This window comes from Bos javanicus, chromosome 17 (assembly GCF_032452875.1).
Source record: "Bos javanicus breed banteng chromosome 17, ARS-OSU_banteng_1.0, whole genome shotgun sequence".
In the NCBI taxonomy this organism is placed as follows: Eukaryota; Metazoa; Chordata; class Mammalia; order Artiodactyla; family Bovidae; genus Bos; species Bos javanicus.
This window is the reverse complement of record NC_083884.1, coordinates 7,928,053-7,941,000: the sequence shown is the minus strand read 5'-3', so window position 1 is coordinate 7,941,000 and position 12,948 is coordinate 7,928,053. Positions and strand designations below refer to the sequence as shown.

Genomic DNA, 12,948 nt, shown 5'->3' with positions numbered 1-12,948 from the left:
TTGTTCCAGGAAGAGAGACAGCTGCAACACTATATCCCTGTTCAACCTGAGGACCATCTGACTTTAATTGTAACACACAGCTTGATGTGGCTCTGACTATGAGAAGCCAAAGTATCGTCTGTAATAATCTGGAAAAGCAGAAACCTGCCAACAGAGGGCTGAAAACAGGGACTTGCTCTGTCTGGCTGCCTGACGGGCTGCAGGAAATATGATTAATGAGTAAGGTATAATGATATCAGGAACCCGATTAGCACCACAAAAAGGTCACAGATCAAAGTAGTATGCATTTCATGAGCTACAATCATTGCATAAAATCTGTGGACTTGAAGAGGTAAACCCCAAAGAGGAGGGGGATAAAACCCTTACGTGATAGCATGCTAACAGACACATAAAACACCATACTAACAGTTTAGTCACAGAGAGTCAACAGAGAACTTTAAAACGAGTCAATATGAACGGCACTGTAGGAAAGCTTTGTTCATCATAGGTGCAAAATAAACATTTTTCAAAGAATAAATGAGTTATTAAATTCTTTCATAAAGACACATGTAAGAAAAATTATGTACTTTACGAATTAGGAGTTAAAATTATCAGAGAGGTAAATATTGTACTATAAAATGTTTGAATTTAATTTCCAGTGAATTTTTATGAGCTCTGTTACAAATATAAGCTTATTCAGACGCCTAAACTATGAAGACATCTGTCAAGTTCGCAGGAAGCGGAATCGCTGGGAAAAATGTTTAATAATTCAATAATAAGTTATAATGGGCTTCCTTGGTGGCTCAGACAGTAAAGAATCCACCTGCCATGCAGGCAACCAAGGTTCAATCCCTAGGTTGGGAAGATCCCCTTGGAGAACGGAATGGCAACCCACTCCAGTATTCTTGCCTGGAGAATCCCATGGACAGAGGAGTCTGGCAGGCTATAGCCCATCTGGTTTCAAAGAGACATGATGGAATAACTAACACTTACTTACTTATTTCAGTTATAATAAATGTGCAACGAGTATTATTAAACACTGTATAAAATTTCGTAATCATATCTAAGCATGAGCAGGCAAAACTGAAGCTTCAATGAAAAACAATTTGGTAAGCTGCCACCTTCTTTTCCTCCGTGTCCATGGAAGACTTGTTCCAAATAGACCTGGTTTTTCCGAGGAGAGAGCAATCTGAGTAGGGGTGAGGGTACTGTCAGGAGAGTGGCTTACCTTACTTTATATAATCATATTTCCTTAAATGTCAAAATATTACTGAAGAGTTTTAAATATAATTTATTCAAATGATTTGTATTTGTAGCCATACTAAACATGGCAAAGATGAATTAATGAATTAACAGACAACTGGTTCCCTTGAGACTTAAAAGTTTAAATTGAGAAAAAAATGTTTCAATAATGATCAAGAAAATGATTTCAATTTTTATAAGGGATATATTTCTCAAGAATGGGAATGACTATTTATATCTTTCAAATATTATATAAATTTTATCTTATATCCACCTAATAGTTAACAAAAACATTCATTCAAAATGGTGATTCAGAAGGAACCATTAAAAAGCAAAAGACAAGCCACAAACTGAGAAAAAGATCTGCAAAACATATGTTGGACAAAGAACTTTTATGGGGAATATATAAAGATGTCTTACAACAAAATAATAAAAAGACAAACAACACAATTAAAAAACAGGCAGAAGATTTGAATAGATAGTTCACCAAAGAATATATGAGTAGAAAATAAGCCTGTGAAAAGATGGTCAACACCGCTAGTCATTACTGAAACACAAATTAAAATCACAATGAATCACTGAAGAGCTAAAGTAAAAAAGATTGACAAGTACAAACCTTTGCAAGGATATGGCAAACTGAAACTTCACATACTGTGTACGGGAATGCAAAACAGTAAGTATATTCTTATCACGTGTGCATGTGGTCAGTCATGTCTGACTCTGTGCAACCCCATGGACTGCAGTCTGCCAGGTTCCTCGTCCATGGGATTTTCCAGGCAAGTGTACTGGAACAGGTTGCCATTTCCTACTCCAGGGAATCTTCCCAACCCAGGGATCAAACCCACATCTCCTGCATTGGCAGGCAGATTGTTTACCACTGTACCACCTGGGAAGCCCTCTTATCATATGACTCAAGGATTAAAACTCCTAGGAATCTATCCAAGAGAAATGAAAACAGATAGCAACTCTAAGATATATGCAAATATTCTTAATAGCCTAAAACTGGAAAAAAGCCAAATATCTGTAAGCTGGTAAATAAACAAAATATGTTATTATGTATGCAAAGGGATAATATGCAGCAACACAAAGAAACTTCTGCTATATGCACAAGATGAGTCTCAAGAACATCATGCTCAGTAAGAGAGCCAGGTACAAAAGGACTACACTCCTCAGGTTTCTATCCATGTAAGATTTCTAGAAAAAGAAGAGCTATAGAGACAGAATCAGCGATTGCCCAGAACTAGGATTGGGAGCAAACATACAGCAGGAAACATTTGGAGTGATGTGAGCTGACTGTGTTGATGCTTACACAATTCTATAAATTTGCTAAAACTCATTGAATTGAGAACTTTTTAAAAGGTGGCTTTTATGGTTTGTCGATTAAACCTAGTAAATGTGTTCTGGAAATGTAGAAAATAACTGTAGGTAAAAACAAACTCACCCACCATCCCGAAAACTACAGAATCACTGTACCTTCTACTGACATCTAAGCACTGCTGAAGGGGGTTAAAAAAAAAAAAAATCGCACAATGATAGACAGTTGCCACATATAAAAGTTTAACATTCCTTCCACATCTTTCAGAACTAAGCTTTGTCTTGGGCTTCCATTTTAATTATAGTAAGTTGAAAATCTTGAAAAATGTGTGAGGTAAACCAAAATGCAACAGGTACCTTAAGACTGTGATAGAATAATGTTAGGTGCTATTTAATAATGTTTCCTATAAGCCAGATATTCTACATACATAATTGTAGCTTTATACAAATAATTTTCAAATTTCAGTGAGGAAACCAAGGTTCAGAAAGGTTGAACTGCCTAATGTCCCATAACCAGCAATGTGATCCAGGATTAGGAAAAAAAGTCTAATGTCAAAGCCTATGTTCCTTCCACTCCTTCAAATTGCTTCCAGTATACATAAAATGTGAAATATCAATAAAAGCAAGATTACAAATAGGATTTACAGTACAGGATTAAAATATAATTGTTGGTAGATAAAGTAAGAAAAGGCATCAAGAAAACAAAAATGAAATAATTTTGTTTTTGGTTCAGTTTAGTTGCTCAGTCGTGTCCGACTCGTTGCAACCCCATGGACCACAGCACGCCAGGCTTCCCTGTCCATCACCAACCAACTCCCACAGTTCACACAAACCCATGTCCATTGAGTGGTGATACCATCTCATCCTCTGTCGTCCCCTTCTCCTCCTGCCCCCAATCCCTCCCAGCATCACGGGCTTTTCAAATGAGTCAGCTCTTCGCATCAGGTGGCCAAAGCATTGGAGTTTCAGCTTAGACATCAGTCTTTCCAATGAACAATGAGGACTGATCTCCTTTAGGATGGACTGGTTGGATCTGCTTGCAGTCCAAGGGACTCTCAAGAGTCTTCTCCAACACCACAGTTCAAAAGCAAAATTCTTCAGCACTCAGCTTTCTTTATAGTCCAACTCTCACATCCATACAAGACTACTGGAAAAACCATACCTTTGACTAGATGGACCTTTGTTGGCAAAGTAATATCTCTGCTTTTTAATATGCTATCTAGGTTGGTAATTACTTTCCTTCCAAGGAGTAAGCGTCTTTTAAATTCATGGCTACAATCACCATCTGCAGTGATTTTGGAGCCCCCCAAAATAAAGTCAGCCACTGTTTCAACTATTTCCGTATCTATTTGCCATGAAGTGATGGGACCAGATGCCATGATCTTCGTTTTCTGAATGTTGAGTTTTAAGCCAACTTTTTCACTCTCCTCTTTCACTTTCATCAAGAGGCTCTTTAGTTCTTCTTCACTTTCTGCCATAAGGGTGGTGTCATCTGCATATCTGAGGTTACTGATATTTCTCCCAGCAATCTTGATTCCAGCTTGTGCTTCATGCAGCACAACAGCATTTCTCATGATGTACTCTGCATATAAGTTAAATAAGCAGGGTGTCAATATACAGCCTTGACGTACTCCTTTTCCTATTTGGAACCAGTCTGTTGTTCCACATCCAGTTCTGTTGCTTCCTGACCTGTACAGACTTCTCAAGAGGCAGATCAGGTGGTCTGGTATTCCCATCTCTTTAAGAATTTTCCATAGTTTGTTGTGGTCCACACAGTCAAAGGCTTTGGCATAGTCAATAAAGCAGAAACAGATGTTTTTCTGAAACTCTCTCATTTTTCTGATGACCCAACAGATGTTAGCAGTGTGATCTCTGGTTTCTCTGCCTTTTCTAAAACCAGGTTGAACATATGAAAGTTCATGGTTCACGTATTGCTGAAGCCTGGCTTGGCGAATTTTGAGCATTACTTTACTAGCGTGTGAGATGACTGCAACTGCGTGATAGTTTGAACAGTCTTCGGCACTGCCTTCCTTTGGGATTGGAATAAAAACTGACCTTTTCCAGTCCTGGGGCCACTGCTGAGTTTTCCAAATTTGTTGTCATATTGAGTGCAGCACTTTGACAGCATCATCTTTTAGGATTTGAACTAGCTCAATTGGAATTCCATCACCTCCACTAGCTTTGTTCGTAGTGATGCTTTCTAAGGCCCACTTGACTTCACATTCCAGGATGTCTGGCTCTAGGTGAGTGATCACACCATTGTGATTATCTGGGTCCTGAAGATCTTTTTTGTACAGTTCTTCTGAATATTCTTGCCACCTCTTCTTAGTATCTTCTGCTTCTTTTAGGTCCACACCATTTCTGTCCTTTATTGAACCCATTTTTGCATGAAATCTTCCCTTGGTATCTCTCATTTTCTTGAAGAGATCTCTAGTCTTTCCCATTCTATTGTTTTCCTCTATTTCTTTTCAATGATCACTGAGGAAGGCTTTCTTATCTCTCCTTGCTATTCTTTGGAACTCTGCATTCAAATTGGAATATCTTTCCTTTTTCCTTTGCTTTCAGCTTCTCTTCTTTTCACAGCTATTTGTAAGGTCTCCTCAGACAGGCATTTTGCTTTTTTGCATTTCTTTTTCTTGGGAATGGTCTTGATCCCTGTCTCCTGTACAATGTCATGAACCTCCATCCATTGTTCTTCAGGCACTCTGTCTATTAGATCTAGTCCCTTAAATCTATTTATCACTTTCAGTGTATAATCGTAAGGGATTTGATTTAGGTCATACCTGACTGGTCTAGTGGTTTTCCGCACTTTCTTCCATTTAAGTCTGAATTTTGCAATAAGGAATTTTTGATCTGAGCCATAGTCAGCTCCTGGTCTTGTTTTTGCTGACTGTATAGAGCTTCTCCATCTTTGGCTGCAAAGAATATTCTCAATCTGGTTTCAGTATTGACCATCTGGTGATGCCCATGTGTAGAGTCTTCTATTGTGTTGTTGGAAGTGGGTGTTTGCCAGGACCAGTGCGTTCTCTTGACAAAACTCTGTTACCCTTTGCCCTGCTTCATTCTGTACTCCAAGGCCAAATTTGCCTGTTACTCCAGGTGTTTCTTGACTTCCTACTTTTGCATTCCAGTCCCCTATAATGAAAAGGACATCTTTTTTTGGGTGTTAGTTCCAAAAGGTCTTGTAGGTCTTCATAGAACCGTTCAACTTCAGCTTCTTCAGTGTTACTGGTTGGGGCATAGACTTGGATTACCGTGATATTGAATGGTTCGCCTCGGAAATGAACAGAGATCATTCTGTCGTTTTTGAGATTGCATCCAAGTACTGCATTTCAGACTCTTTCGTTGACTATGAGGGCTACTCCATTTCTTCTAAGGGATTCTTGCCCACAGTAGTATATATAATGGTCATCTGAGTTAAATTCACCCATTCCAGTCCATTTTAGTTCGCTGATTCCTAAAATGTTGACATTCACTCTTGCCATCTCCTGTTTGACCACTTCCAGTTTGCCTTGATTCATGGACCTGACATTCCAGGTTCCTATGCATCATTGCTCTTTACAGCATTGGACCTTGATTCCATCACCAGTCACATCCACAACTGGTGTAGTTTTTGCTTTGGCTCCATCTCTTCATTCTTTCTGGAGTTATTTCTCCACTGATCTCCAGTAGCATATTGGGCACCTACTGACCTGGGGAGTTCCTCTTTCAGTGTCCTATCTTTTTGCCTTTTCATACTGTTCTTGGGGTTCTCAAGGCAAGAATAATCAAGTAGTTTGCCATTCCCTTCTCCAGTGGACCACATTTTGTCAGAACTCTCCACCATGACCCACCTGTGTTGGGTGGCCCTGCACGGCATGGCTTATAGTTCCACTGAGTTAGCCAAGGCTCTGGTCCCTGTGATAAGATTGCTGAGTTTTCTGTGATTATGGTTTCAGTGTCTGCCCTCTGATGCCCACTCTCAGTGCCACCCATCTTAGTGGTACCCCCCAAAGAAAACATTTTTGTTTTGATGTAAATTAAAAACACAATGAATTTCACATTCAATTTTTAGTATGAAGCATGATAAAGATACTACTTTAAAAAAACAGAATAAGGCTTCCTGATTCCCAACATTTATGAAAGTTAAGGGCAAAAAGGAAAAGTCATATTAGTTTTTCATAGAATAATCTAGAACCCATAAAACAGAGGACATTCGAGAGTCCACTGGAGGATTCTTAAGAGTGTTTTGTAAACATAGTTTTAAATTTTAAAGTTTTCCTATTCTAAATATTACATGAAATTTCCTTTAAAAGATAGACATAGGTTAGAATTTGAAAATCTTTTTCTATTTCAAAATGCTCAATGGCCTTCTAACTTGGAACACAGAATTATGTACTTCTAATGGTACCAGAAACTCGTGTTTGAAAAAGCATAGCATTCTCTAAGAAATTCACTTGTAACTTTCACTTATAGTCTTGAATCGCCACATTCAGATAAAAGTAGCCTATCCTGCATAAAATAAACCATTATACCTTTCAAGTCAATAAGATCTTATAAAGTATATACAGAGATTTATGAACTATCATGTCACTTTCAGTTATCCTTATCAACTACAGTTTTGTTCAGAAGAGTAAGGGTTAATGATTATACCAACACATGGAATACACTTTGAGAAAAGTTTCATGACAGACAGAGCAGATGATTCCAACTTACCAATCTGTTTATGCGAACAAATTCTTCTGAGGTTTTGGCCCAAGGAGGAAGTTCAACATCAGACACTACTGTCCCATCATCCATTACTCCAAGATTATAATTATTGAAGTTGACAAACATCTCAGAGAGATAATAAAATTCAGGGATCAACTCCTATATAAAAATAAAAGACAAAGTCATATTATAATCTGTAGAAAATTGAAGGTATTTATAAAAAGCCAAACATCTCTTATTATGCAGAAGAACAAAATAAACATATGAAAATTTTTTCTCTTTTCATATCCTAGCTCCATCACAAAGTTCTATCAAGGCTGACAGATCACATCCATTAAAAAAAAAACACCTTACTGCGTGGTCATATGCTTTCCTTATAACCTCAAAACCCTTAAAATACCAACATTTGAGTAATATTTGAGGTTAGAAAACATATAAACAGAGATTAACATGCCACAATATTAACAACAGCTTAAACTAGATTCTTTTGTTTAGGTATACAGAATTTTTGCCATAAAAAACCAAAATCTTTATAAACATTAAAAAGCTTTGGTCCATCATGAACCAGGAAGATAGTCAATGAAGTTAGCCAGGGTGTAATAATATATTTTGCTCACATTTCAAAACATTCAAGTTTAGTTTGAAGGTACTAACTCTGATAAAAGATAAAAATTTATAATTAGTCTAGAAAATGACCTGCATGAGAAATAGTAAATTAAATACGACTTAAATAAGGACATTTAAAATACACTTTAACAAGATACTTAACAAGCACAAAAATGCAACCAGTTAGGTTTTTGAGTACAATAAGCCCCATGTATAATTATTTCAGAGGTCCTACAGATCAGAGTTGAAATCCAGTCTTGACATGGGTCAGTGACTCAGTGGTCTTTCAGCTACCCCCTCAGGGCCAGCTATGGCAGCCTGGCTTTCCAAATGGTTGAGTAAAATAGGGAGGTCATCAGATTTTGGACAAGGTCAGTATGAATTCACTAGAGCAAAGAAAAAAAATTCAGCAGGAATTAAGCTATTATCACCTCCATCATCCATGTGAAATGCTGCTTGACTTTGAATCGTATATCCTTTGTTTACAATCACAATAATTAACTAAGCAGAATAGGAATGACCCTGTCCTCCAAATGCCTGACAAGCACATGATCACTAAACTTGAAAAACATTTAAACTTAACAAAAAAATTTTTAAAGGAAGAGTCCTATTAAAATTTTAATCATAAATAAAATGATAGTGATTATACAAAAATTTTAAGATTTTCTTCTCCAAAATGATGCGTGTAAGTCTAACAAAAGACATATATGTGCTATTTTATGCAACAAAAAGCTATATTCAATTTGTTTGAGCTAAATAACATTTACTGCATGAGATGAGTCAAGTACTAAAATAAACTCTTAATAAACATCACATTTAAACTTCACAACTTATCACATTTAATCTTCACAACAATTTTACAAGGTAAGGTATCATCGCCATTTGAAGAATCAACTAAGGCTGAAAGAACTTAAGCAATTCGCCCAAGGTTATACAGCTGATTTATGATAAATTTGGAAATTAGAGAAACATTTAGACTGGCATTTAACTCTATGTAATTAAAGCCTCTGTACTTAGTCATAAAATAAGCATAGACTCTACTTACATAGTATACACAGTGCTAAACATATTAAAGATGTTTTTAACATATATTCTAAGCACTTTTTTAAAAAAGTAAACAAAAACTTTCCATTTTTCCATAATAAGAAAATTAGTTCTCCTTAAAAAAATTACATATACACACACACACACACACGGGCTTTGATGGTGGCTCAGTGGTAAAGAACTTGCCTGTGAAGGCAGGAGACGTTGTGTTCGATCCCTGGCGCAGGAAGATCCCCTGCAGAAGGAAATGGCAACCCACTCCAGTGTTTTGCCTGGGAAATTACAAGGACAGAGGAGTCTGGCAGGCTACAGTCCATGGGGTCACAAAAGAGTTGGATACGACTTATTCCATGGCCATCTTGCTACCATATATGGATACGTCGCTTCATAACTCTCACTTTGCTGAAGTATGCTGTAATCCTTGGGTACCCCTACCTCACCCTAACTCTCACAAAGGAAGTTATTCTTCTTCTGCCTTTTATACACACTATGCTTCTCTGGATTAATTCTCCTAGGAGTCAAAACAATTATAATGGCTGAATTCTAGATGCTAGGTTTCTCCCAAGTTTTTATTTGGGGGATCAGTCACCTGCATCATAAATCAGAGATACATATTACACAGTAAAAATATACAAAAAATATACTCTTTCTTGAGACCTTATCTAGAAAGCAGAAAGGGGACAAATGACCTTTCATAGCAAATTTCTTTAAATAAAATGTTTAATTCTTCTTATGTAGTACCAAAGTTCTTATGATTTTTTAATGTTTTTTCCTATCTTCTACATCTCTCATTTTATTTAGTTAAATAAACTGACAAAAATATATTTGCTCAAAACATAAATGCTCTTCATTGGTTCTTTTACAAGTTCTAAATTCAATTAACAGAAATATATTTTGTTCCTGGCCCATTTTATTTAAACATATTAGTTCATTATGTAGCCCACCAGGCTCCTCTGTCCATGGAATTAATTCTCCAAGTAAGAATACTGGAGTGGGTTGCCATTTCCTTCTCCAGAGGACCTTCCCAACCCAGCGATCGAACCTATCTTGCAGATAGATTCTTTACCATCTGAACCACCAGGGAAGCCCTTACCCTAAATGTAAATTCAGTTAATTTATCTCAAAATAAAATAGAGCAAAATTACATATAAAACAAACAAGAAATTTTTAATAAAAGATATGACTGGACCATGTTAAACTTTCAGTTGTATCATTGTTATAAGGCTGTGAGGGAGGTAAAAACTTATCAGTTTCCATAATTACCATAGACTTTATTTGTGATTTCCTACTAAAGATAGATACCCTATACATTTTGTATAAAGGATGCTATAAAGATGCTCAAAATTAAAATTGTAAACTTTATCAATTAAAAATTAATGGAACTCTGTTCACTGTTATGAAGCAGGCTGGACGGGAGGGGGCTTTGAGGGGGAATGCATACATGTATATGTATGGCTAAGTCCTTTCGCTGTTCACCTGAAACTCTCACCACAGTGTTTGTTAACTGCCTATACCCCAATACAAAACAAACGATTAAACAAAAAAATATAAGTCAAATAAAAATTAGGCTTAATATTTCACTTGAAATTTATTGGGATGGGAATTCTGTGTTATGCTTCTTTACTTTTTACTCCTCAATCTCCCACTCCATACATCCTTCCAATTTCAAGACATTTGAAATTTCAGGCATTTCCAGAATATTTGCAGAGTCCAGAGAAGAGGCCTCCTGAAAACATCCTTTTTTTTCTGTCTTTTGTGAAAGTCTAAGCAAACAGGAGACTATGTAAAATGCCCAGGAGAAGTAGTGTCAAGGGTGAGTATCTTTTAAAAGATAGAAATCAAGGAGAAGAGAGATTTCCCCCAGAATTAGGGAATCAGGTTTCTCAAAATTGGTAGTCAGTGTTCTGTCAGCCAGAGGAGAAGGGGAGGGGATAGAGAGGCTAGTCTGGAACCTAGGGGACGGTAAGTAGTGGTCAGGATTGCAGCTTGTCCATATGGTGCCTCTATATAAATTAGAAAAAAAGCAATCTTTCAGGGCTAATTCAGTCACAAGAGAACTCAGTTTGGTGAGTGTAGTATAGGTAGATTTGGGCTTCTCTTCTTTCCTTCGGTCAAGCCCCCTTACACAGAGAACAATCTGCCCACCTGCACACATGCTCCATGATGGTGCACTTAGGTAAGCTAGTCACTTGGCACCAGGGCTTCTGGCATCACCAAATATTTAACTCAAGCTAGGATAACCAGCAGAGCTGCCAGCTTCCAAAAGACCATACATCCTAGACAATGAGGATATATTACTAGTGAAAAAGATGAACTGAGGATGTGTGAAAGCCAGTTTTTTTAGGTACCACATAATCCTGTATCTCATTCAAGCCTTGGGAAAGGAGGCCTTTGTCCTAACCATCTAATGACTGTGAATACATTTCCTACCAGCCAGATATGAAGATCTGAATTCAAATGAGGACATTTCTTATACACTTGAGTTAGTGGTTACGGACTTAAATTTATACAGTTGATCCTTGGAAAACACATTTAACTTATATGCAGAGTATATCATGCGAAATGCCGGGGTGGATGAATCACAAGCTGGGAGAAATATCAACAACCTCAGATATGCAGATGATACCACTTTAATGACAGAAAGTAAAGAGGAACTAAAGAGAGATTTATGATGAAGGTGAAATAGAACAGTGAAAAAGCTGGCTTAAAACTCAATATTCAAAAAACGAAGATCATGGCATCCAGTCCTATCACTTCATGGCAAATAGATGGGGAAAATGTGGAAACAGTGTCAGATTTCATTTTCTTGGGCTCCAAAATCAATGCAGATGATGACTGCAGCCACAAAATTAAAAGATGCTTGCCCCTTGGAAGAATAGCTATGACAAACCTAGACAGTGTATTATAAAGCAGAGACATTACCCTGCCGACAAAAGTCCATACAGTAAAAGCTACAGTTTTTCCAGTAGTAATGTATGGATGTGAGAGTTGGACCATAAAGAAGGCTGAGTGCTGAACAATTGGTGCTTTTGCACTGTGGTGTTGGAGAAGACTCTTGAAAGTCCTTTAGACGGCAAGGAGATCCAGCCTAAAGGAAATCAACCCTGAATATTCACTGAAGGTCTGGTGCTGAAGTTCCAGTACGTTAAGCCGGCTCACTGGAAAAGACCCTGATGCTGGGAAGGACTGAGAACAAGAGGAGAAGGCGGCGACAGAGGATGAGATGGTTGGATAGCATCACTGACTCAATATACACCAATCTGAGCAAACTCAGGGAGACAGTGAAGGACAGGGAAGTCTGGCATGCTTAGCAGTTCATGGGGTCGCAAAGAGCAGGACATGACTTAGCAACTGAACAACAACAACCCTCCACCCAGTCAAAAACTGGCACTTCATATCTGCAGTTCCTCTGTATCCTGCATGGGTGGTTCTGAATCCATGGATTCAACCAATCCTGGACAGGGACTATTGAAAAAAATCCAGAGATAAGTGGACCCATGCAGTTCAAACCTATGTTGTTCAAGAGTCAACTGTATTTAAATAATAAAAAGGTACCAATATATTCACTCACAATTATTTCTAGGAAACAAAATGATAGAACTCGCTATGAGCAGAGTAAAACTTTTTTAAAGTTCCCGTTACTTGATTCTTTGATATTCTTTGATATAAGCATTAGATAGATATGAAGTGTTATACAGCAATCACCATCACAAAGAAATTCACTTCATTTTTACTCTACAAAGAAGTGTGTTAGGATCTGGAATATGGAGACGTAAGTGTTACTTCCCCTCTACAGATCACAGATGTAAATTCTTAAACAGTGAAAGGATATATTAATTGGGAGTAAACTGGTTATAAACACAAACAGCCTTCTAGACATTCAAAAGAAAAAAGGATGCCTAGACGTTGGGGTTGTCAGAGAAAGTTGTGGGGAGAAGAACATAATATACTGTACTTTCATAATATGTGAAGTCACTTCAGTCATGTCTGACTCTGTGCGACCCCATAGACGGCAGCCCACCAGGCTCCCCGTCCCTGGGATTCTCCAGGCAAGAACACTGGAGTGGGTTGCCA

General features: G+C 37.6%; 1 protein-coding gene across 7 annotated transcripts in view; it reads right to left on the bottom strand.

Moving 5' to 3' along the window:
* The window catches only part of LRBA (LPS responsive beige-like anchor protein), a 753,999-nt gene that overhangs the window by 157,967 nt on the left and 583,084 nt on the right, over window positions 1-12,948 (bottom strand). For all 7 annotated transcript variants that reach the window (XM_061384015.1, XM_061384012.1, XM_061384019.1 and 4 more), the window contains exon 47: window positions 7,231-7,383. In XM_061384015.1, the coding sequence (XP_061239999.1) occupies window positions 7,231-7,383 (153 nt within the window). The remainder of the gene's footprint in view (window positions 1-7,230; window positions 7,384-12,948) is intronic.